The following is a 25,886-nucleotide window of genomic DNA, read 5'->3' as shown; positions in this document are numbered from 1 at the left end:
GAGGCCGTTCTTTTGGGCTTTCCATTTACTCCTCTGGTCATTTAACTGGACATAGAAGCGCCTGTTGTTGAGGAGGCTTTTCCTGACCATTGTGCGGTGTTGGACAGTGTCGTAGGCAGCAGAGAGATCTCTGAATGCTGCTCCAGTTATTTGTTAACCCTCAAACACATCCTCAATGTGTTGGGTGAGGTTGAGCTCTGTCCAGCACAGGAGCGGCTGGGACGGAAACCAGCTTGGTCTTTAGTCAGCTTGGTATCTATGAGTGGCAACAAGGCGTTGGAGTAGCAGCTTCTCATATAGCCTTGTAGGTGATGCAGAGTGAAATGGGTCGGTAGCTCTTTGTGGATAATGGGTCTTTGCCAGGTTTAGGGATTGCAACCACTTTGGCCTTTTCCCAGACAGAAGGGATGGTTTTCTGTGCTATGCATGTGTTCAGCATCCCCACAAGCCAGGTCTTTGGGTTGGGTCACAGGTGCTGTAACATTTCTGCCAGTAGGTCATCAATCCCTGCTGCTTTTCCGGGTTTCAACTTTCCCATTGCAGTTTCAAGTTCTTCTAGGTCGAAGGGTTTGGTTTGAGGGCTGGCTGATTGTGGTTGGTCTGATACCACTGTGCGATGGTATTCTCCTGTGGGTCGGTGGCGGTCTTGGTCACAACTGGTGGCCAACAGTTGTAACCAACACCGCCACCGACCCACATAGAATACCATCGCACAGTGGTATCAGACCAACCACAATCAGCCAGCCCTCAAACCAAACCCTTCGACTTAGAAGAACGTGAAACTGCAATGGGAAAGTTGAAACCCGGAAAAGCAGCAGGGATTGATGGCATACTGGCAGAAATGATACAGCACCTGGGACCTATCGCAAGGACCTGGCTTGTGGGGATGCTGAACACATGCATAGCACAGAAAACCATCCCTTCTGTTTGGAAAAAGGCTGGAGTAGTTGCAATCCCTAAACCTGGCAAAGACCCATTATCCCCGAAGAGCTACCGACCCATTTCCCTCCTCTGCATCACCTACAAGCTCTATGAGAGGCACTACAATTTCTGAACAGACTATATTTACATCAATATGTCTGGGTCCCCACCTACTCACTCAGGGTTGACGTGTCACACCTGCAGTGATGGGAGGGGCACCAAAATGTGGTATTTTGATTGTTTAATGGGGGCACTCCCTTAGTATAAAAGTGTATGTTTTGTGTACACATGACCTGATGAAGATCAAATGGATCGAAACGCTGTCAGTATTTCAACAAAGAACGTCTTTCTTATACCTGTGGTGTGCGGGCTCCATCCAATACCTACACCAGTTGTGATGCAACAGAGTTTGCTGTGACCGTTGTGAATTATGGGTGGTGTGGTTTTTGCCAAGACGGTGGATTGTGGCCCATGCCTTCCTGCTGTTATTTGACATGTTGGTGTTCTCTATATCTTTTCGTCCTGGGCATGACGTTAAACTGTTCCGTTCGAGAGGACCAGCGACCCTCGAATGTAAACGGCCACGAAAGGAAATTATGTGTGTGTGAGGTGTTCTCTATAGGTTGGGTTTCAGGTGGTTGTATTGTAGTAGCTTGACATTTCTTGGAGGGCACTTTCAAGGACAGACTCAATCTTCTGGAAGTCTGCTTGTTGGGTCGTAATGCAGAGGTTGTCGGCGTAGATGAAACGCTGGCATTAGGCATTGGGTAGTGGCTGGTCGTTTGTGTAGATATTGAAAAGGAGGGGGGCGAGCACGCTACCTTGTTGGAGGCCGTTCTTTTGGGCTTTCCATTTACTCCTCTGGTCATTTAACTGGACATAGAAGCGCCTGTTGTTGAGGAGGCTTTTCCTGACCATTGTGCGGTGTTGGACAGTGTCGTAGGCAGCAGAGAGATCTCTGAATGCTGCTCCAGTTATTTGTTTCCCCTCAAACCCATCCTCAATGTGTTGGGTGAGGTTGAGCTCTGTCCAGCACAGGAGCGGCTGGGACGGAAACCAGCTTGGTCTTTAGTCAGCTTGGTATCTATGAGTGGCAACAAGGCGTTGGAGTAGCAGCTTCTCATATAGCCTTGTAGGTGATGCAGAGGGAAATGGGTCGGTAGCTCTTTGTGGATAATGGGTCTTTGCCAGGTTTAGGGATTGCAACCACTTTGGCCTTTTCCCAGACAGAAGGGATGGTTTTCTGTGCTATGCATGTGTTCAGCATCCCCACAAGCCAGGTCTTTGCGTTGGGTCCCAGGTGCTGTAACATTTCTGCCAGTAGGTCATCAATCCCTGCTGCTTTTCCGGGTTTCAACTTTCCCATTGCAGTTTCAAGTTCTTCTAGGTCGAAGGGTTTGGTTTGAGGGCTGGCTGATTGTGGTTGGTCTGATACCACTGTGCGATGGTATTCTCCTGTGGGTCGGTGGCGGTCTTGGTCACAACTGGTGGCCAACAGTTGTAACCAACACCGCCACCGACCCACATAGAATACCATCGCACAGTGGTATCAGACCAACCACAATCAGCCAGCCCTCAAACCAAACCCTTCGACTTAGAAGAACGTGAAACTGCAATGGGAAAGTTGAAACCCGGAAAAGCAGCAGGGATTGATGGCATACTGGCAGAAATGATACAGCACCTGGGACCTATCGCAAGGACCTGGCTTGTGGGGATGCTGAACACATGCATAGCACAGAAAACCATCCCTTCTGTTTGGAAAAAGGCTGGAGTAGTTGCAATCCCTAAACCTGGCAAAGACCCATTATCCCCGAAGAGCTACCGACCCATTTCCCTCCTCTGCATCACCTACAAGCTCTATGAGAGGCACTACAATTTCTGAACAGACTATATTTACATCAATATGTCTGGGTCCCCACCTACTCACTCAGGGTTGACGTGTCACACCTGCAGTGATGGGAGGGGCACCAAAATGTGGTATTTTGATTGTTTAATGGGGGCACTCCCTTAGTATAAAAGTGTATGTTTTGTGTACACATGACCTGATGAAGATCAAATGGATCGAAACGCTGTCAGTATTTCAACAAAGAACGTCTTTCTTATACCTGTGGTGTGCGGGCTCCATCCAATACCTACACCAGTTGTGATGCAACAGAGTTTGCTGTGACCGTTGTGAATTATGGGTGGTGTGGTTTTTGCCAAGACGGTGGATTGTGGCCCATGCCTTCCTGCTGTTATTTGACATGTTGGTGTTCTCTATATCTTTTCGTCCTGGGCATGACGTTAAACTGTTCCGTTCGAGAGGACCAGCGACCCTCGAATGTAAACGGCCACGAAAGGAAATTATGTGTGTGTGAGGTGTTCTCTATAGGTTGGGTTTCAGGTGGTTGTATTGTAGTAGCTTGACATTTCTTGGAGGGCACTTTCAAGGACAGACTCAATCTTCTGGAAGTCTGCTTGTTGGGTCGTAATGCAGAGGTTGTCGGCGTAGATGAAACGCTGGCATTAGGCATTGGGTAGTGGCTGGTCGTTTGTGTAGATATTGAAAAGGAGGGGGGCGAGCACGCTACCTTGTTGGAGGCCGTTCTTTTGGGCTTTCCATTTACTCCTCTGGTCATTTAACTGGACATAGAAGCGCCTGTTGTTGAGGAGGCTTTTCCTGACCATTGTGCGGTGTTGGACAGTGTCGTAGGCAGCAGAGAGATCTCTGAATGCTGCTCCAGTTATTTGTTTCCCCTCAAACCCATCCTCAATGTGTTGGGTGAGCTCTGTCCAGCACAGGAGCGACTGGGACGGAAACCAGCTTGGTCTTTAGTCAGCTTGGTATCTATGAGTGGCAACAAGGCGTTGGAGTAGCAGCTTCTCATATAGCCTTGTAGGTGATGCAGAGGGAAATGGGTCGGTAGCTCTTTGTGGATAATGGGTCTTTGCCAGGTTTAGGGATTGCAACCACTTTGGCCTTTTCCCAGACAGAAGGGATGGTTTTCTGTGCTATGCATGTGTTCAGCATCCCCACAAGCCAGGTCTTTGCGTTGGGTCCCAGGTGCTGTAACATTTCTGCCAGTAGGTCATCAATCCCTGCTGCTTTTCCGGGTTTCAACTTTCCCATTGCAGTTTCAAGTTCTTCTAGGTCGAAGGGTTTGGTTTGAGGGCTGGCTGATTGTGGTTGGTCTGATACCACTGTGCGATGGTATTCTCCTGTGGGTCGGTGGCGGTCTTGGTCACAACTGGTGGCCAACAGTTGTAACCAACACCGCCACCGACCCACATAGAATACCATCGCACAGTGGTATCAGACCAACCACAATCAGCCAGCCCTCAAACCAAACCCTTCGACTTAGAAGAACGTGAAACTGCAATGGGAAAGTTGAAACCCGGAAAAGCAGCAGGGATTGATGGCATACTTGCAGAAATGATACAGCACCTGGGACCTATCGCAAGGACCTGGCTTGTGGGGATGCTGAACACATGCATAGCACAGAAAACCATCCCTTCTGTTTGGAAAAAGGCTGGAGTAGTTGCAATCCCTAAACCTGGCAAAGACCCATTATCCCCGAAGAGCTACCGACCCATTTCCCTCCTCTGCATCACGTCTTTCTTATACCTGTGGTGTGCGGGCTCCATCCAATACCTACACCAGTTGTGATGCAACAGAGTTTGCTGTGACCGTTGTGAATTATGGGTGGTGTGGTCTTTGCCAAGACGGTGGATTGTGGCCCATGCCTTCCTGCTGTTATTTGTCATTTGTCATTATGGTGTTCTCTATATCTTTTCGTCCTGGGCATGACGTTAAACTGTTCCGTTTGAGAGGACCGGCGACCCTCGAATGTAAACAGCCACGAAAGGAAACTGTGTGTGTGAGGTGTTCTCTATCATTTCATTCCAGACTTCACTGTCTATCTCCTGTGTTTTCCATTCATCTTGAGCGTTACACAGTCGTCTGATGTGCGGGGGGAGGTGCCGGCTAGCGCATAAAGGCACGGACGGGACAGGTGTTTTCTTGACCCATCCCGTGATGATGCGACAGGTGTCATTTAGGGCTGTGTCGACCAATTTGGTGTGACGTGATCGGCTCCAGCTTGAGCAGGAATACTCTGCTGTAGAGAAAGACAGGGCCATGGCAGTTGCACGGATTGTTTGTGGGTCTGCGCCCCACTTGGGAGTTCACTAGTTTTCACAGGATGTTATTGTGGGTGTTGACCGTGGCTTTTGTGTTCTCCAGGTGTTTTTTTGAAGAAGAGTGTCCTGTCCAGTGTAACTCCAAGATACATGGGGTGGGTATGGTTGGAGAGTTTGTGACCATCCCAAGTGACGCTCAGTTCTTTTCTCGCGTCTCGGTTCCTCAGGTGGAAGCTGCATAGTTGGGTTTGTGTGTCTTTCTTTTTCTGTCTTTCTTTCTTAGGACGGAGATCAAGGTAGACGCCACAGGAAGGCTCAACACTAGCCGATGCCCCTAGAGATCCATCCCAAAGCTTCCCTCAGGGAGCACAGCAAGCCAGCTAGCCAGCAAGCCTGCCCAGTCAGCCAACGCAGCCAGTCAGCTCCGCCAGTCAGCCAGTGTAGAAAGTCAGGCTGCCAAGCCAGAGCATATCAGCCCTTGCAGTCAGCCATTGCAGCCATACCAGCCTTGCTCAGTCAGCTCAGCCAGGCCTCTCTTGAGGCCTGGCTCTCTGTCTGCCTGGCCCGGTCTGCCCTGCCCTGCCTTGCAGCAACAGAACCAGCCTTTCTGGAAAGCCAGCCAGCTCAGAATGCGAGCTGAGCAAGCCAGTGCAGCAGCAAGCCCAGACTAGGTTACCGCAGCCTTACTGTGCAGCCACAGCCACTCAGTCTAGACCAGCAGGAGCTGGCCAGGCTCCAACCCTTGCAGCGCAGCCTTAGGCCGGACAGTCCCCCTGCCTGCACTTTGTTGCCTTCCTGGCCTGTCTGCCTGCCTAGGCGCCTCGGTCTTCCTGTCTGTCTGCCTTGGCCTGCCAGTCTGAAACTGGTTTAGACTAACTGCGTGCTTGCCAGCTGCGCTGGCTTGCTGAGCTCGTATTCTGAGCTGGCTGGCTTGCCAGCAAGGCTGGTTCTGTTGCTGAAAGGCAGGGCGGGGCAGACCGGGCCAGGCAGACAGAGAGCCAGGCCTCGAGAGAGGCCTGGCTGAGCTGACTGAGCAAGGCTGGTATGGCTACAATGGTTGACTGCAAGGGCTGATGTGCGCTGGCTTGGCAGCCTGACTTTCTACACTGGCTGACTGGCGGAGCTGGCTGGCTGCGTTGGCTGACTGGGCGGGCTTGCTGGCTAGCTGGCTTGCTGGACTCCCTGAGGGAAGCTTTGGGATGGATCTCTAGGGGCATCGGCTTGTGTTGAGCCTTCCAACGGCGTCTACCTTGATCTTCGTCCTAAGAAAGAAAGACAGAAAAAGAAACACACACACAAACTCAACTATGCAGCTTCCACATGAGGAAGGCAGGCAGGCACGCAGGCAGGCACAAGCTGCCTGCGTGCTTGCTTCGCCCTCCAGTTGCTGCTCCAGTTATTTGTTTTCCCTCAAACCCATCCTCAATGTGTTGGGTGAGGTTGAGCTCTGTCCAGCACAGGACGGGACGGAAACCAGCTTGGTCTTTAGTCAGCTTGGTGTCTATGAGTGGTATGAGGCGTTGGAGTAGCAGCCTCTCTTGTAGGTGATGCAGAGGAGGGAAATGGGTCGGTAGCTCTTTGAGGATGATGGGTCTTTGCTAGGTTTGGGGATTGCAACCACTTTGGCTTTTCTCCAGACAGAAGGGATGGTTTTCTGTGCCATGCATGTGTTCAGCATCCCCACGAGCCAGGTCTTTGCGTTAGGTTCCAGGTGCTGTATAATTTCTGCCAGTATGTCATCAATCCCTGCTGCTTTTCCGGGTTTCAACTTTCCCATTGCAGTTTTGAGTTCTTCTAGGTCGAAGGGTTTGGTTTGAGGGCTGGCTGATTGTGGTTGGTCTGATACCACTGTGCGATGGTATTCTCCTGTGGGTCGTGGCGGTGTTGGTTACGACTGTTGGCCACCAGTTGTGATGCAACAGAGTTCGCTGTGACCGTTGTGAATTATGGGTGGCTCCCTGAGGTCCTTGATCGCCATTGGGTCCAACAGTGGTCATTGAAGCGTGCACACACATGCACACATGCACCTACACACACAGGGGCACATGCGTATGCACACCTGGACCTTTAAATGAACAACAACACAAAAACTAAGGCACTGGTGTCGGACTTCTGGTTTACCGGAACGGGGTTCAACTCCCTGCAGTGCCCTGCTCAATGTGTTGTATTTCATTCATTGGTCCATGGTCTCAGGTCATTGAGCGGCGCGCTATAGTGTGCGATTCTTCATCATTGTTGAGGATTTTTTAAAGGTGAAAATCAAGGAAAAGCAAAAGGCTATAGTCCATGGTCACGGACCGCATACTGGTCAAGGTCATTTATACTGGTGAAGATCATTTACTAGTCTTCTAAAGGTCATTTATACTGGTGAAGATCATTTACTAGTCTTCTAAAGGTCATTTATACTGGTCAAGGTCATTTACTAGTCTCATGAAGGTAATTTATACTGGTCAGTCATATACTGGTCACGGTCATTTATACTGGTCAAGGTCATTTGTACTTGTCAAGGTCATTTATACTGGTCAAGGTCATTTACTAGTCTTATTGAAGGTCATTTATACTGCTCAAGGTTATTGATCAATATCAATGACCTTGATGACCCCAAGGTCATTAAGTGGCATGCTATAGTGCGCGATTCTTCATCATTGTTCACGATTTGAAAAAAGGTTAAATCGCGGAAAAGCGAAAGGCTATAGTCCATAGTCTCGGAGGGCATACAAAAATGTGTGGTGCTATACAGGCCGTTCTGGAAAATTTGGGACAGAGGTTCATCGTTGGCATCCAGGGAGTGTGTGTGCAAAATTTGGCATCGACCGGGTTAATGGTGCTGGAGATTAGCTGTTAACAAACTGACGGACACACACACTCACTCAGAGTGCAAAACATACTCTATCCCCATGGCTTTGGCCTGGTGCCATACCGTTATTAATTATTGCCTACAATGTCAATTGTGAAATTACTTTACCGTTGCAATGCAAAATTTACATTTCAACGAATGGACCTCGTAAAACAAAACAAAAACCAAGGCACTGGTTGTGGTACTTCTGGTTTACCGGAATGGGGTTCAACTCCCTGCAGTGCTCTGCTCAATTTGTTGTATTTACATGGTTCATTTTTATTTTCTGCTCATTGTGTTGCCTTTTCATAGATGATAACCCCCAGGTTCTTTAATGTGTTTGCACTCCCTACAGTTAGGTTACCAAGTCTATTTATTTATTATTTCTGTTCACTAGAACTAGAACCAATTACCAAAGTAGGCTTTCTAATGACACAACTCGCCTTTGTTTTTATGTGTAGCAAAAACGTTCTTTTTATTTACGCCAAAGAGTAGAGGCTGGTCTGCATTCATGCGAGCGGGGAAGTTTAGAGTAACATAGCTCTAAATGAAACGCATTAGAGCTATGGACCAGAGCTAGTAGTCATAGCACTTCATGGTATATGCATAGTTTATATAGTTTCATTATAGATATATTAAACAGAGAGGACTGGAGTCAATTGGGTTATATTATGTTTAACACTAATTTGAAGCTGTCAAAATCTGACAGACTTCTGGCGGCCATGGCCACGCCCACCTTTTGGTAACGCCCACTTTCGGCCAAGCCCACAAAAAGGACCCCCCATGTCATTTGCCAGGCAGGCTCCACTCTCAGACAGATATTTGGCTCCGTCTTATGAGCTAATTTAGAACTTCCTGTCTGAGAGCTAGCTAATTTAAGACATCCGGTTGCCTTCAGAATAAAATAAGGTTATTTGATTCGTTAATTAAATAATTGTCAATGCCCCAAGGCACAGCACTTTTTTGAGCGTTGACCTCAGTAGAAGGTCTGCTGCCGTGAATTTTACACCTCTCCCACTTAGCGGAGAGTGGGGTGTGGTACAGGACATCTCCCCGAACGCGTGGGTATACTGCATCTACAAGTAGTACAAGATAAATTGAAACCATTGACACCTACTTCGATGGTTCAGTTGTCATCTATGCCGGGGAATTTAGCAGCTCTCATTCAAGCGTTTTTTCAAAATCCAGGTCACACATTTGATTGCAAAACAATCTGTGGTGTCACTCAACAACTAGTGAATAGCATCTTACTTGGCCTTAGGAATGCACAATGACCCATTAGATTTTATACACAAACTAGTAGTTTGGTTGAGTATGTGTGGTGTCCACACAGTTGTTCAAGCAAAACATACAGACATCTGTACATTCTGTGCCTGGACAGTTGAAAGCAATTAACAGAACAATAACGGAGGACAATTTGGAAGAAGATGATGATGATGTGGTTTTATGCAATGAAAGTCTAAATGACAATATGTGTGAAGCTATACCATTACCAATTCTAACATTTCTACAACAGACATCTGCTATCAAAAAATGTCACACACGGCTTGAAGAAGCAGCAGCGCAGGACTCAACATTTAGACGGAAACTTCTAGCCAACACATCAGTGTCATTAGTGTCTCAGAAATGTTCTAGGACAGAAGTATGCACCATATTAAATAGATTTGTAGAATACACACTTCGGTCTCCTTTCCTTGGAGATGACCTGCTTTGCCTGAAAAGTCTTAGTCTGTATAGTTGTACTCAATGTGGTGACAAGGCCTTACCATCTACAAAGAACATGTCACAATTCATAGTGCAGCCACTTGACGTGTCACAAAAAGGCATCTTAGACACTATTGCACAAATATTACCTGCTCAATCTGAACAATGTGAAACATGTCAGCAGGAAAAGAGCTTATCAACATATGAAGTAATTAACAGCCCACAGACCTTACTTCTCCTGTTAAGAGCTGGCACAAGAATTCCAAAAACGTTCAATTTATCCTGTCTGTACCACCAAAATGAGTATGCTTTGACCAGTATGTGTGTATTTTTCGACAGGCCACCATATGCGTCATTGTACATCCTTAAAGATCATAAATGGCATATCTGGACAAATGAATCGAATGACACAGCAGGCTATACCTTTGAGCTGATGCAAAGAACATTCGCTCGACAGCACACAAAGACAGTAGTCACAGGTAGTTTCTATGTCGTGTCATACGAGAAAATAAACAGTCGAGAAATAATCAAGTTTCGTCAGGACAAACAAATGCATAAATGCACAGACAGATGCAATCAACGCACACAAGTGACACCCATTCCAAAGCTAGAGGTAACTCCTTGACCTGACTTAGCTTGCGTAGAGAAAGTGATTTCATGTCAATGCCCCAAGGCACAGCACTTTTTTGAGCGTTGACCCCAGTAGAAGGTCTGCTGCTGTGAATTTTACACCTCTCTCGCTTAGCGGAGAGTGGGGTGTGGTAGAGGACATCTCCCCGAACACGTGGGTATGTCCAGATAGTTGCCTCGCGGAGGCCTCTTTGTCCAGTGTCCATTCTGGGTCCGGAAACGGTACTTTTTGTCAGCATTGACCCCAGTAGAAGGTCTGCTGCTGTGAATTTTACACCTCTCCCGCTTAGCGGAGAGTGTGGTGTGGTAGAGGACATCTCCCCGAACGCGTGGGTATGTCCAGATAGTTGCCTCGCGGAGGCCTCTTTGTCCAGTGTCCATTCTGGATCCGGAAACGGTACTTTTTTCAGCGTTGACCACAGTAGAAGGTCTGCTGCTGTGAATTTTACACCTCTCCCGCTTAGCGGAGAGTGGGGTGTGGTACAGGACATCTCCCCGAAAGCGTGGGTATGTCCAGATAGTTGCCTCGCGGAGCCGTCTTTTGTCCAGTGTCCATTCTGGGTCCGGAAACGGTACTTTTTGTCAGCCTTGACCCCAGTAGAAGGTCTGCTGCTGTGAATTTTACACCTCTCCCGCTTAGCGGAGAGTGTGGTGTGGTAGAGGACATCTCCCCGAACGTGTGGGTATGTCCAGATAGTTGCCTCGCGGAGGCCTCTTTGTCCAGTGTCCATTCTGGGTCCGGAAACGGTACTTTTTGTCAGCATTGACCCCAGTAGAAGGTCTGCTGCTGTGAATTTTACACCTCTCCCGCTTAGCGGAGAGTGGGGTGTGGTACAGGACATCTCCCCGAACGCGTGGGTATGTCCAGATAGTTGCCTCGCGGAGCCGTCTTTTGTCCAGTGTCCATTCTGGGTCCGGAAACGGTACTTTTTGTCAGCCTTGACCCCAGTAGAAGGTCTGCTGCTGTGAATTTTACACCTCTCCCGCTTAGCGGAGAGTGTGGTGTGGTAGAGGACATCTCCCCGAACGTGTGGGTATGTCCAGATAGTTGCCTCGCGGAGGCCTCTTTGTCCAGTGTCCATTCTGGGTCCGGAAACGGTATTTTTTGTCAGCATTGACCCCAGTAGAAGGTCTGCTGCTGTGAATTTTACACCTCTCCCGCTTAGCGGAGAGTGTGGTGTGGTAGAGGACATCTCCCCGAACGTGTGGGTATGTCCAGATAGTTGCCTCGCGGAGGCCTCTTTGTCCAGTGTCCATTCTGGGTCCGGAAACGGTACTTTTTTCAGCGTTGACCACAGTAGAAGGTCTGCTGCTGTGAATTTTACACCTCTCCCGCTTAGCGGAGAGTGGGGTGTGGTACAGGACATCTCCCCGAACGCGTGGGTATGTCCAGATAGTTGCCTCGCGGAGCCGTCTTTTGTCCAGTGTCCATTCTGGGTCCGGAAACGGTACTTTTTGTCAGCCTTGACCCCAGTAGAAGGTCTGCTACTGTGAATTTTACACCTCTCCCGCTTAGCGGAGAGTGGGGTGTGGTATAGGACATCTCCCCGAACGCGTGGGTATGTCCAGATAGTTGCCTTGCGGAGCCGTCTTTTGTCCAGTGTCCACTTTATAAAGTCCATGCACTCCAGTGAATAGCATTTATCCATTTAGATAACTTTATTATTATTATTATAAGGATTTAATTACTTATTCTTACACAGAAACATAATGTGTGTCTTATAGCATCATATAGCATCATTTAAATGCTTAATTTGTAGTTTTAATGTGCAAATTAAACTTTTTTTCAATACTCTAGAGGGTACTCTTATTTTGAAGAGATCGTCCACCGGAAGTCTTAAATTAGCTCACTAGATTAGCTCACTAGACGCTGCCCTTTTCTTTTTCGAGCATGCTTTGCTTTGCGACTACTGTGTATATTTACGGCTCCCTGTGTGTTTTGATTGCGTTGTGTTAAAAGGTAAACAAACGGCGTTGGACATTATTGCGGAGGAAACATCAACCCTGTTATACGCGAGGTGAGTGTGAATGACAAGTTAATAACGCATGTTGGATTTGATGTAACGTGTACGGAGAAAAAGCAAATACTACTCATGTTTTACAAGTTCAGGAAATGGTTGCAATTGCACGCACGCCACACTCGACTCGGCTGAATGCATCATAAACTTTATAGAGCAACTTAAAATAAATAGAAGTACTAGTTTTTACACTTTCCATCCATACCATCAATCAAATAGCCAACGCAACGAGTTGATATGTGAAACATGTGCAGGAGTTGTCAGGAGGTAGAGAATGTTTAGTGTTCGCTGCATATGGTCGATTGAGGATTCATGCCAAACCTGTTTGTAACTTGTTTGTAATCATACATTTTGTTTCCACTAAAATATGTCTGTCAAGTTCCGTCCTGCAGGGGCGCGCCCAGGATAATTGTAATCTACATTTTTTTCACAATGGGCCTGGCCCTCAACAGGCATTTGGATAATACGTTTCATTATGTTTCTGTTCAGTCCAAGAAGCTTACATGACTCACTAATGAGGAAAAAAACATCAACATGAAAATGCTTGGCGGTGTTGAACCCTTTCTGCAAACTTGTTAATACAATTTTCAATCAATCAATCAGACTCAGCCTGACTGACAAGCAAGTGATGATTATTATGTGTTATTTTATCTCCAGACAATGATCCTCAGAAATGTGGCTGTTGTTGCATTTGGTCCACGCATGTCTAACGTGACAAGAGGACCTTTGTTTGAGATTGCAAGGGCCAGCTCAGGTAAAGATTACTATAGACCTTGCATGCTTTTGTTGGCTCTGTGCCAATTAAGTGGCTTTTATTCAACCCAGGGGCGGGGTCCTATTACTGTTATGAATAGTCCATGACGACTTGATATGAGATACATCTTGTTGTCCTAATACATCATGTATTGTATTCATACAGTACATTGATAGAAGATGCATCTTTTAGATGCCTAGTATGCCCGACAGTAAGTCACTTTGGTCGTTTGGACTTTAGATCTGAAATATGATGCTGCGATATCTATAAGGACATCTATAAGCTCACATATGTCGCCATACTAAAGCCATGCTAATTTGGCTGTATACTACAGAGACAGCAGCACACGCTGCAAACAACATTTTCACATACTGGTGTATATATTACCGGTATACCATATGAAAATACATTATTTCTATATTTGCATATTGTCATGAATTCAGCAAATATCGCAAAATTCAACATTGAGCGACATTGAATCGCCCAGAGTTCTCAGGTGTCCATTGTTCCTTTATTTAGTGTATACTCATTTTGCTTTCCCTTCCAGATATGTCAGAATTCCGTAAAGTGTTTTCCAAAGCGAAGCACATAGCAATCATCACAGGGGCAGGTGTGAGTGCAGAGAGTGGAGTACCAACCTTTAAGGGAGCTGAAGGGAGGTGGAGGAAATGGTTGTCCCAGGTAATAAAATAAAATCTAACAAACATAATTATCTACTGTGGGGGGGGGGGGTCTAGTTCTTTTTTTTTTGCCTGTCTCCAAACCACCCACAGCCAGCAACCATGTTTGGGACAGGGCAAGCTTAGCTTATCAATTCCTCCGTCCTTGGATGTGTGATAAATGAAATCAAATATCACAACTCTATTTTCTTTTTGTCTATATTCTTCTGAGCTATTGGGAAGTGGGTGTATTTCTTCTTTATCTTTACATAATACATCGATTTCCCATGTTCTATCAGGGTTTTATCTAGACATGGTGATGCTTGCATAACCAGGCTTCATGCAGGGACCAAGGCATGAAGGCAATATACAGTCTGCTTCATGCAATACAAGGGGAAGACAAAAAAACTCTTTCCTGCCTTTAAATTAATCCTCATACCGATTTTTCATATTCATTTGAGCTACCTAAACTCGCTTTTTCACCCGCCGTATCTTTTTCTAACGTTTGGCTCAGAATCCTAATTTGATACTGCCATAAGCACTTAAACCCTATATACAGTACTTTGTTGACCGGGGTCCTCAGGGGTCTGTACTTGGTCCCCTCTTTTTTCCCTCTACACCAAATCTCTTTGCTGAACATTGCTGAAGTACAAGCTCACTGAATGTTCAACTATTGACATGCCCAAATAGATACACTACGGTTCATGTGGTTAAGCATGAATTCGTTCAGTTGAAAATACTGTTTTGTTTTGTCACTTTGTTGGAGTATTGTGAATTAGGCGGTAGGGATCAAAGAGGGGAATTCAGGGCCAAGTGTGCCCATCCTCGAAGAGACACGTACTCAGTTGAGAAGTTCAATGTAATAAAGTAATAAAGTATAGGGTGCAAGGTTCAGATAGAGAAAGTCCATAGAAAAGAATACCGGCACTCACTTTGTATCCAATAGGACTCTTGTTTATTGAAAGTTTCCCCCAGCAGCAAACAAACTGCTGCTGGGAGAAACTTGAAATAAACAAGAATCCTATTGGATATAAAGTGAGTGCTGGTATTCTTTCCCATCCTTATGTGTCCCCCAGGATCTTGCCACGCCAGAGGCGTTTTCTCGCTACCCATCTCGGGTCTGGGAGTTCTACCATTACAGGAGGGAGGTGGCACTGAGCAAGAAGCCCAACGCGGCCCATCTGGCTATAGCAGAGTGTGAAGCTCGGCTGAGGAAACAAGGGCGTTCTGTGGTCGTCATAACACAGTCCATCGACGACCTCCACCGACAAGCAGGCTCCAAACACGTGCTCAAGATTCACGGTGAGGCAGAGGCACAGGATTGGTGATTAATGGCAACGCCTATAAGTGGTAACAAATGTGGACCAGAAGAGCATCACAGTTACACATCACATCCATCCTCACAAAAAGGATGGCTCTGGGCATTCTAGGAATGGTTGCCAGGACAATTAACTAGTATTGCCAGCTTAACCTATCATTAACACGAAGGACATTTGGGCTGTTAACCCATTAAGACCTGAGGCTCATTCTCCAAATGTCTTCTAAATCCTAACTGTTTTCTGAAAAACGTATGTTTCTATATCAGACTGTGCTCAAACCAACCTTTTCATGTCAAGAACCCCCAAAATGACATGTATTTGGCCGTGTACCCCATCTCAGTAAATACTTATCTTAAAAACATTATTGGTAGAGATCACACAATTGGATTGATGTGCTTTTGTACATATATTTAACCTATATTATCTATATATCTGACAAGTGTCAGTTGTTGTTTGTATGTATATTGTATTGTATGTTGTTTTTATGTTATGATGTTTTATGTGGACCCCAGGAAGACTAGCGACCGCAGCAGCGGATGGGATCCGAATAAAGAATCTAAATATTTTGTTCCAGGGACCGCCTGAAGCAAATTTTAGTTAAAAATGTTTGCTTTGAAACGCGCTATGAGCTTGTGTATCTGAGATTTCGTAATAGCCAAAGTATAATTTTTTTTTTTTTTTTTTTTTTTTTAAGATATTTTTTTGCGGCTTACGCCTTTTATTGATTTTTGAAGGGACAGACAGTAGGCTGACAGGAAACGGGAGAGAGATGGGGGGATGACATGCAGTAAAGGCCGTGTCGGGTCCGGGAGTCGAACCCGCGGCACACTGCGACTGGATTACCAGTCCGGTGCCCAGACCGTTACGCTACGGCCTGGGCCAGCCAAAGTATAATTTGATCATTGAAATGATTAAAATGATTGTGACGCGATTATGAACTAAAAAGTTGAATGGGTTAATACACACACAGGGCCTCTACAGCTGTCCTTCTCTTCTGTATTTCTAACTGCAGGGAGCCTGTCAGAGACGCGTTGTGTGAGCTGTGGACATGTGGACCTAACCCAGAAAAAACAAATGTGTGCTGCCCTGGAGGGCAAAGGGTAAAGTGTGCAGCTTTAATACACTCACAAAAACACATTATTTACATACGATACATGTTATTGTGGTCTGACCTTTACGTTTTCTTTGCCCTACTACATTAGCAACATAACATGTTTCTGTTCCCTCTATGCACAGTTCACCTGACCCTGATGTTGCTGATGCCCAGATTCCTGTGGAAAAACTGCCAAGGTTTGTTTTGAAGTATTTTGAGGGGCGATAGGCCCTCCTATGTCCAGCTTTTAGTGTATGTGCTAACACAAACTTTGTCCTACACAAACATTAAATCCAATTGACGATGAATGGACAATTGAGTGTTCGTGTAAACACAAACATTGCGTAACACAAACATTGAAGACGAAGGTGATCAAATTCTGATTGGCCGGAATGAGATGTACTGTATGATGATGTAGGATGATAAGATCGCCCCTCACTTCACACGGGTGTGATTTTTCTCTACATCTACGTCTCTCAAAAAGGCATAGACATGATATGAGGTTTTGCATAATTCACTGTTCATGCTCTAAAATTATATAGACTATAATTATTCAGCCATTTTGGTCTTTTGGGATTTTATACTTTACTTTACTTTATTTAAAGGTAAACCTCTTTGGAGCATACTGTACTCCCTTGTATACCACCCCCTTGTGGGTTAAGTTCAGGAAGGCAAGCATGTATAAACTGCAGGTTGCTTAGAATGATTGCATGCGTATACTATACTATTGCAAAGAGCTAGGTGGAGCCGTGCAAGTGAGCTGTTCTGTAATGTGGGAACACTTTTCATGCCCTACTGAGAAACTTGGTTCATGTGTCGACTGAATGAGTCTCAGAACTTTATAATTACCAGTATGCTGCCTCTAACCCCAGCCTCAGTATCACAAGATGTCGGTCTGCTTTTTGGAAACGCTGGTATGATTGTTTATTGTAGACCCTACTACAATGTAGACCCTGAGTCTGTCAGTCTAAACAAATACAGTTCATTGATTGATTGTTATGGCCTAAGAGCAAAGTGGCTAATGTATGAATATAGCCAAAAACACAGCAGGTACAGGGGTAAAGGTCCCTGCACACCGCTGCGTTTTTCGGATTTTTAGCAGCGGTTTTCCGAAAAACGCGTCCAGTGTGCAACCACCTTAACCCATTCTGACCTGAGATCAGGTTCTAAAAATGTCTTCTGCATCCTGACAGTTTTCATTCATTTTTTTTTTTTACTAATTTTTTATCCCACGATTTTGTAACCCAGTTTTCTTTTCACCCAGTGCCAATTATCTAATGTAATCCTGGGTGCTACACTTCCTCTGCCAACCTGGGGGGGGCAGCGGACTGACCTCATGCCTCCTTCTATGCATGAGGTCCAAGCTGCTTCTTTTCACCTGACAGAGGGGAATTTCCCCGGCCGGACGCAGCGCGTGGAAGGGACACGTTATTCCGACCAGTTCCTTTCCCCTCCATCAGGCGCCCCGGCTGGCCAGGGGGAGGTAGTTTTAGAGACCAGGATTACTGCATGTTTTTGTGAGGGTATCTACCCTAGGGGACACGGGGAGAACATGCAAACTCCACACAGAAAGGCCCTTTCGCCAACCCCCGCCTCGGGTATGGGCACGACAGTTTTCATTCTGACCCGAGATCAGATTCTAAACATGTCTTCTATGTCAGTCGCTCTTTGATTTTTCAAAAATAGCAGACCTACAAGCTCGTAGCGTGCCACTCGGTGGCGCGCTATGAGCTTGTAGATCTGCTATTTTTCAATAGCTAAAGCATAACGTAATGCAAACACCAAAATGGGTTCCCGCACAAAATGGGTTAACTCATCGTCAGGTTGTCATTGTGGTGGTCATGATCTGACACGTTAGTTTTGTCAGCGCGAGTAGTCAATAGTCAAAATATTATGACACATTTAATCTCTGATTTCTCTTTTTGTTCCCATCATTCCCTGGTAATATTGAAGGTGTAAAGAAAGCGATTGCAGAGGTCTGCTCAGGCCCAACGTGGTGTTTTTTGGGGAAACTCTGGATTCTCATATCCTGACAAAGGTGGAAAAGGAGCTGGATATCTGCGACCTTTGTCTGGTGGTGAGTTGTGTCCCTGTTGTTACTGTAGCTAAAGAGGTATTTTAATATCTGAGCTGAGACATGATGACACACAGGTTATAAAATATCTTGACAGTGACATCTTCCATGTGTTGTATCCTGGGCCACCCACCATCTTTTATGTCATCGTCATGAATTTAAAATATATAAATGTATATTTGGATTTATGTCGTCATTGTTTTGTCCAGTTATTCGAGTGCTAAATGTGTCCACAATCTGCTCCCATTGTGGACACATTTAGCCTTTGGCCTTTTTGTGTCATCCATTTCAAGTGTTTCTAACTAACTTTTTAAACAAGTTTTAAACATTGTCAATATTTGTACCGGTATTCAATCAACTAGCTCCTGTTGTTAACCCACAGGTGGGCACGTCCTCCATTGTATACCCAGCAGCCATGTTTGGCCCCCAGGTTGCATCCAGAGGCATCCCTGTGGCCGAATTCAATCTTCAAACGACGCCGAAAACCGAATATTTTATGTAAGTGATGCACTACAGCTTATATAAATAATAAATATGGGCCCAGGCCGTAGCGTAACGGTCTGGGCACCGGACTGGTGATCCAGTCGCGGTGTGCCGCGGGTTCGACTCCCGGACCCGACACGGCCTTTACCGCATGTCATCCCCCCATCTCTCTCCCGTTTCCTGTCAGCCTACTTTCTATCCCTTAAAAAATCAATAAAGGCGTAAGCCACAAAAAAATATCTTAAAAAAAATTAATAATAATAATAATAAATATGCAATATATTTAATTCTGATATTATTTGCACCACCATGTGGTTGCAAGCCACTGCCTTCACCAAGGTTCTACATGTTTGACATGCATGCTATGAGAGAGATTGAATGATAGTGACCATGATAGGATGGCCTCTCATAGCAATCAGAGCATTGTATGCTGCCGTAGACTCGTCTACTGACCTACCGCAAACCGTCACCAGCGCGATACAGTGAGACGTTTTGGAGAAGTTCAGTAGGCTGCGTTCTGCGTTGATCACGACTACTGTATTGACAGCGACATTATTAACCCTAACACTAAAGGGCCTGTCAAACGTGAAGCACCTATAGTTCATTTTCAATGAGACCTGCGTTTTGCACGGAGAAGTCGCAGTGCGACAATGCAAGCACATTAACGTGAGCGCGGTCCCGTGAATTTGTTGCACGCGTGCTTGTTTCGTGCACACGCCCGCGACTCACCAGACCTGGATTCTGTTTGGCTTTTTTTTTTACACTTGCGTTGTCGCGGCCCTCTTGTGCAGACCTGTAGCAGACCTGTCGTTGATCCAGGCAACAACATGTGTGTTCCTCGCGTCCCGTTTGAAAGGCCCTTTAATCTAACTCTAACCTCAGTCTTAACCAGCCACGTAAGTCCCCTAACCTCATCAGTCTTAACCAGCCACGTAAGTCCCCTAACCTCATCAGTTTTAACCAGCCACGTAAGTCCCCTAACCTCATCAGTTTTAACCAGCCACGTAAGTTCCCTAACCTCATCAGTTTTAACCAGCCACTTAAGTCCCCTAACCTCATCCGTTTTAACCAGCCACTTAAGTCCCCTAACCTCATCAGTCTTAACCGGCCACGTAAGTCCCCTAACCTCATCAGTTTTAACCAGCCACTTAAGTCCCCTAATCTCATCAGTTTTAACCAGCCACGTAAATCCCCTAACCTCATCAGTTTTAACCAGCCACGTAAGTCCCCTAACCTCATCAGTTTTAACCAGCCACTTAAGTCCCCTAATCTCATCAGTTTTAACCAGCCACGTAAATCCCCTAACCTCATCAGTTTTAACCAGCCACGTAAGTCCCCTAACCTCGTATCCACGTAGTCAGTTGACAACGCGCGTCTCGCGACTCGCCAGTAGCCGTGATCAATCGCACAGAATGCAGCCTGCTGAGATCTTGGTAGGTATTGGTATTCAATGCTCTGATTAAACGTGATTTTGTCCCTTTCAATGCTTTGATGGCATTCGAAACGGGAGCCTCTCAACAGACAGAAATCCTGATCTGTGTGTGTGTGTGTGTGTGTGTGTGTGTCATACAGGTACCACTTCTCGGGTCCATGTGGAACCACAGTACCTTTGGCTTTGGCACGACATGAATCAGAGGTTATGTAGGAGATGGGAGGCTATCTTTGTAAATAACCAGTGGCCTCTTCTATAATGCACTCTGGGGCCACTGGATTTCATAATAATGTACTGTTATGCCTGCTGCCTTTAAGACACTTCAGCACTTGGTAAGTTGATAGCTTCGCTGCCTGCCTATCATTCTACACAGTTGAGATGGATTTCTCATAAGATACTTGAACTACTGTATATATGTGGTTGACTGGAAGTGGGATTTTATACATTATGATTGTGTGTTGTTGAGTTTTAATAAGAGACGACATATCTTCTCATATTATGGTGGTTGATGTTTTACATGCTATTGGTAAGGGCTTGAAGGGCAATGTCACTCATTTTTAACATTAAAATATGTTATTACGGCCTGGGCCATGGCTCAATGGTTCAGGCACCTTGGCTGGTAATCCAGTTCTGGCAGTGTGCCGCGGGTTCGACTCCCGATCCCGACGGCCTTTACTGCATGTCTTCCCCCCATCTCTCTCCCCATTTCCTGTCAGCCTACTGTCTGTCCCTCCATAAAATTGATCCACCGCCTGTTTTCGACTGGCACCCGCCCCTCTAGACCAGAAGTCACACTGGCTGGGCCAGGCTACTGATCATCAAAATGTATTCTCGGGTTCTAGACTACAGAGAAAGGAGGGACTTTATTCGTATTAACTCACAGCTCTACGGTATAGTTTAAGTATACTTTAATGTTGAAAATGAGTGTCATTCCCTCCCCTTTAAGAGCAACAACAGCTTAACATCTAAATTATATTTGTGCCAATAGTGACAAATTCTCTATTGCTTCAGCTGGATGTACCAGCACACTTTCCAAAATGTAATCTAGTGCCTTTCAAACCGTTTACACAAACTTGACCAAATAATACTTGTTTGTTAAAACCTCAAGTGCATAGCAACTAGTGCTACATAGATTGTAGAACTGTTGAACAAGTACACGGGATAGAGAAAGGGACACTTATTTCTTATCATCTCCCTCGTGTAATACATGTTTAATAATTAATACGTGTTTCATTGTCACTATGGTTGCATGTCATGGGCTATCTGTAGCTTTACAAGCTTTAATCAATTAATTAATTAATTTAATCAATGTTGTACTCATTTAGTACTTAATGATTTTGTACTGAATTGTTGCCACCGAAAACATAGGAAATTGATTTATATTCAGTGTGATATGTTTTTTTAATCTATGTACGCTATGCTCAAATATAGTAGTTTACAATATAAACACTGCCATCGCAATTCTTAAAAATTAAACTAAATAAAATGCAAAAAGATTTTATCCTCTGTGCTCCATTTTTTGTTTGAACTATAATGAATAAGCATTCATGTGTAAATGTGAACAGCATGACAATGTAAGTGAAAGGGGGAAGATCAAAATAGTGAGAGGACTTGACTGCCGCTTTTGGCAGGTATCATCAATCACCACCGATGGTGAGTGCTGTAAGAATTGAGCAACACAAAATCACTGGTCAGTTACTTTACCGTGGGGGGGGGGGGCATAGAAAATGGGCTTTGAAGGTTTCCTTGAGAAGTTTCAAAAGGATCATCTTTGATGTACAATCCAACACCTGCACATGTTTGGATATGTACTAGCCTATGTTCATGCCTATATATTTATTTGTAGATTGTGTATATGGTGTATTTTGCCCTGCTACTAAAAAGTAGGACAGGTGACTTGTTGTATTTATGCATAGGTACTTTAAGGTGTATTATGGATGTTGTATTTGCTGGTTCAAAATTTAACATTGATGATGTGGTACTGAAGTGTAATTTTTATTTCTGCCTCTTGACCCACTTGTAAAATAGACGCAGGGCTGTATTTTGCGTCTTAAGTGCCAGGTCTTATTACTTAACTTAAGACCTGGAGGCGTGGTCAATGCTCTTTGGCCACTCAGAATAGCGTAAGACGAGTAAGACGACATTGAGGAGGGCAGAAAACAGCCCGGTCATATGGAAGTAAAAACATGACATTATTCGGCACACATAATACCATTCGTCACGTGTATTTTTAGGTCTCCTCACTTGTGTTTTAAACCTCGCAAATCATACGTCGCAAAATGTATTCACTGCTTCACTTGTGTTTTCACTGCTTCACTTGTCTGCAAAATACAACTCGCAAAGATTTGCACTCCTTCACTTGTGTTTTATAGCGTTCGCAAACAACTTAATTATTTATTTATTATTTACACATGTGTCGTTCCTTTTTTTACAAGTGAAGCACCAATTTCACATTTGTGCAATAATGTCTCATTTGACCCTCGCCAACTTTGTATTTTACATTTTACAAATCAACTTTGTGACTTGTAAACGGCAAGAGAATTCACACATGTTTTCCGTGTTTCGCCTGTGTTTTCCAGATCCTGCAAAATAATTTGTGCATGTCACACACACACACAAAGGATCTGTAAGCACGTCATCTTATTTACAGTCTTGCGGCTCTCTTTTCTACGCTTGTGGATGTTAACAATCGCTTTGTGACCACGTGACATTTGTGACGCATTTTTGTCCATTTTGAGGCTAGCGCCCACTATAGAATGAGGCAACCACACTAAATATAGGCTACGTATATATTGGGGAAAACATTCTGCTGTCAGACTCCGTTCTCTATGTTTCTAAAGAAAGGGAGCTCCCATGTCCACCGAGCTAATACTGAAACAATAATATCACCATACTGGATAGGTTAACACAGGTTTGACACCGTGAACCACTCCATACTGGTTAACAAGCTTAAAGCTATTGGTTTTGATAGCACATCAGTGAGCTGGATGCAATCCTACCTGGAGGGGTGAGAACAGATGGTGGAGGTGAACGGAACACTGTCCCCTCCCCTCCCAGTGAGCTGTGGCGTCCCACAAGGAAGCATACTAGGGCCTTTACTGTTCCTAATTTATGTTAACGACATGACTTCAGCTTGTGACTGCAACTTGTTCCTGTTCGCAGATGACTCAGCACTGCTGGTCTCGGACAGGAACAAACTGCAGGTTGAAAAGACCCTCAGCTCTGAACTCGGTAGAATCTGCACCTGGCTCGCTGATAACAAACTATCCTTACACCTGGGAAAAACTGAATCCATCCTCTTCGGATCAAATAGTAAACTCAGCAAGGCAGATGGCTTCTTGGTTAGAGTGGGTGACAATATTATCACACGAAAAGATCAAATTACCTACCTAGGTTCCATCCTGGAGGCCAATCTTTCCGGTGATAAAATGGCCACCAACGTAATCAAAAAAGTCAATCAAAGAACAAGATTCCTTTACAGGATCTCCTCACTGGTCAGCAAAAACACCTTGAAGACCTTAACAGGAGCCCTCGTACAAGGTTTCTTTGACTATGCATCCACCTCTTGGTACCACAGCACCTCAAAGGCCCTTAAAACAAGGCTCCAGACCTCCCAAAACAAACTGGTCAGGCTCCTACTTGGCCTCACCCCCCGAACCCACCTCACCCCTGCCCACTTTGACAGGCTGGGATGGCTTAGGGTCGACGACAGAGTACAGCATCTTGCAATGGGTCTGGTCCACAAGATTCGATACACCACCAAAATACCCATGTACCTGTCTAAATACTTCCTTAATGTAAACGAAGTCCACACCCACAACACCAGAGGGAGTGCAACAAACCATGTACAACCCAGATTCGGCACAAACAAGGGACTAAATTATTTTCGCTCCTATGCCACCTAAATGTGGAACGCCCTACCAACAGTCATTAAGACATGTGAATCCCTTGACTCCTTCAAAACCGCTCTCAAAGGGCACCTACGGATGGCTGCAATTCGAAACTGGCCTCTGTAAAATCTGAATCCCCCCCCCCATTTTCCCTCACTGTATATTGTATCTTTTCCCTTTTTTGCTTCCCATATGATGAATTCCTGTTCTGTTCTTTAGCTACATAGAAATGTCTATTTGTATGTCTCTAAATGTTTGTATGTCTTTAAATGTTTTGATGAATTGAACAATGTGGACCCTGTTGTAAACAAGTGTAATGCTTAATTGGGTCGTCCACTCACAGTTGACAGTATTTGTATTGAGTTTGTGCTTAAAATGTACTGTAAATTCTACAAACTGTTAATAAATATTTCAATCAATCAATCAATCAATCAACAAAACAAAGTGTAGCCTAATGAATGATCTATCATCCACAAAACATAACATCATTTCCAGTTTCCACTGGCTGGGTGCCAATGTTGTCTGGCCTTTTGCTTCCAATGAATCCCTATCCAAATCCAATAGATAGATCTGTGACACTCGAATGTAATCTTCAATTCAAACTTAGTAAACGATGATCACATTAGAGGCACAAGCTGGGGCTACGTTATGTTAAGTTCATACCGTATCAATATTGTATATTGCATGTGCATAAATTGAACAGTAGATGCCAGTATGTCGCTTTGAGTCTACTGCAGCATTATGCACAAGCATACTCTGCCTCAGATCAACTCAGAGAATCCTAGTGTACATGAGAAAGGGGAGACTGACTTCAGTACCCCAAGGCAACTGCATCATGCAGCCATCAAGTGTGTAGTTATAGGTAACATCTTTGTGGTAACATTTGTTACAGTGTCACAAGCTAACTGCCAGTAATTTAAATGGGGTGAGCGAAAATATGACAAAAACAGCTACACAACAATATAGAAAATTCATGATGGCGACAGTGGGATGGGGGGGCCCTCTATGTGCTGTGTATACCACAGCACGTACAGAGCAGCGGTCACAAAACCTTTTTGGCCGTGCACCCCCTGTTACCTACTGACCTAGTTGACGCACCACCAATGCTCGGTCTCGTATTTGGCTTTTATAATATGATTATGGCAAATAATCACAGAATATCACTGCACTGAGAGACATGCAGCTGCTGTATACTCCTGCAGCTGCTCTATACATCTCCTCACAACAGTGTTTTACCAGATTTAGCCGTCTGTGTTAATTACCCATTTGATGTCACGCACCCCCACTAGAGGCGTTGGCGCACCACAAGGGGTGCATGCACCACAGTTTAGGAACCCCTGACATAGAGGATATGTCACAGGAAGTGAGCCGTTTACAACCCTGGGGGGGAGGCCAGCAGGGGAATGAATTTAGCTAAATCCAATTTGAATGTTCATGGAGCTACTGTATGCTTCTAGGTCAGCCTTAAACCGCCCTGAAACTGGGTGGTCGGGGTTCGAGCCCCGGCCGGGTCATACCAGAGACTGTAAAATGGGACCCAATGCCTCCTTGCTTGCACTCAGCATCAAGGGTTGGATTGGGGATCAACTACAAAATTATTCCCGAGCGCGGCACGGCTGTGGCTCTAGCTCCAAGAGATGGGTCAAATGTGGAGAACAAATCTTGCAATAATTGCATATATATATATATATATATTTTTTTTTTAAGTCTTTCCACCAAATAATGAATGAATGAACAAAAATCAAACATAAATATGAATATTTTCATATCTTGCAATGTATTTGACAAATAGTAATAGTAGGACTTTAACCTTCAACTTGGGGGGACACGGTCAGAGGAACTCCCTTGGGTACCTTTGAGCATCCCTTACTCTGGAGAAGTAGTTCGAAAGTAACTTGAAAAGCAGACCCAGAGCTGGGAAACTCTTTCTTCCACCTTGAGCCCTCCTATCCTA

General features: G+C 45.1%; 1 protein-coding gene across 1 annotated transcript; it reads left to right on the top strand.

The window, feature by feature from the left end:
• Positions 1 to 12,109: 12,109 nt before the first annotated feature.
• On the top strand, positions 12,110 to 21,543 carry LOC310870294 (NAD-dependent protein deacylase sirtuin-5, mitochondrial-like). The gene is made up of 9 exons (XM_083781458.1): positions 12,110 to 12,228; positions 12,886 to 12,982; positions 13,530 to 13,663; positions 14,718 to 14,943; positions 15,973 to 16,060; positions 16,197 to 16,250; positions 18,007 to 18,130; positions 18,510 to 18,625; positions 20,183 to 21,543. Exons 2-9 carry the CDS (start codon positions 12,889 to 12,891, stop codon positions 20,253 to 20,255), a joined length of 909 nt encoding a protein of 302 aa, XP_083637584.1. The 5' UTR covers positions 12,110 to 12,228; positions 12,886 to 12,888; the 3' UTR covers positions 20,256 to 21,543.
• The last annotated feature ends 4,343 nt before the right edge of the window (positions 21,544 to 25,886 follow it).

The sequence above is a fragment of the Protomyctophum parallelum genome, assembly GCF_964188405.1.
Source record: "Protomyctophum parallelum genome assembly, chromosome: 14".
In the NCBI taxonomy this organism is placed as follows: domain Eukaryota; kingdom Metazoa; phylum Chordata; class Actinopteri; order Myctophiformes; family Myctophidae; genus Protomyctophum; species Protomyctophum parallelum.
This window is presented reverse-complemented; position numbering and strand designations above follow the sequence as displayed.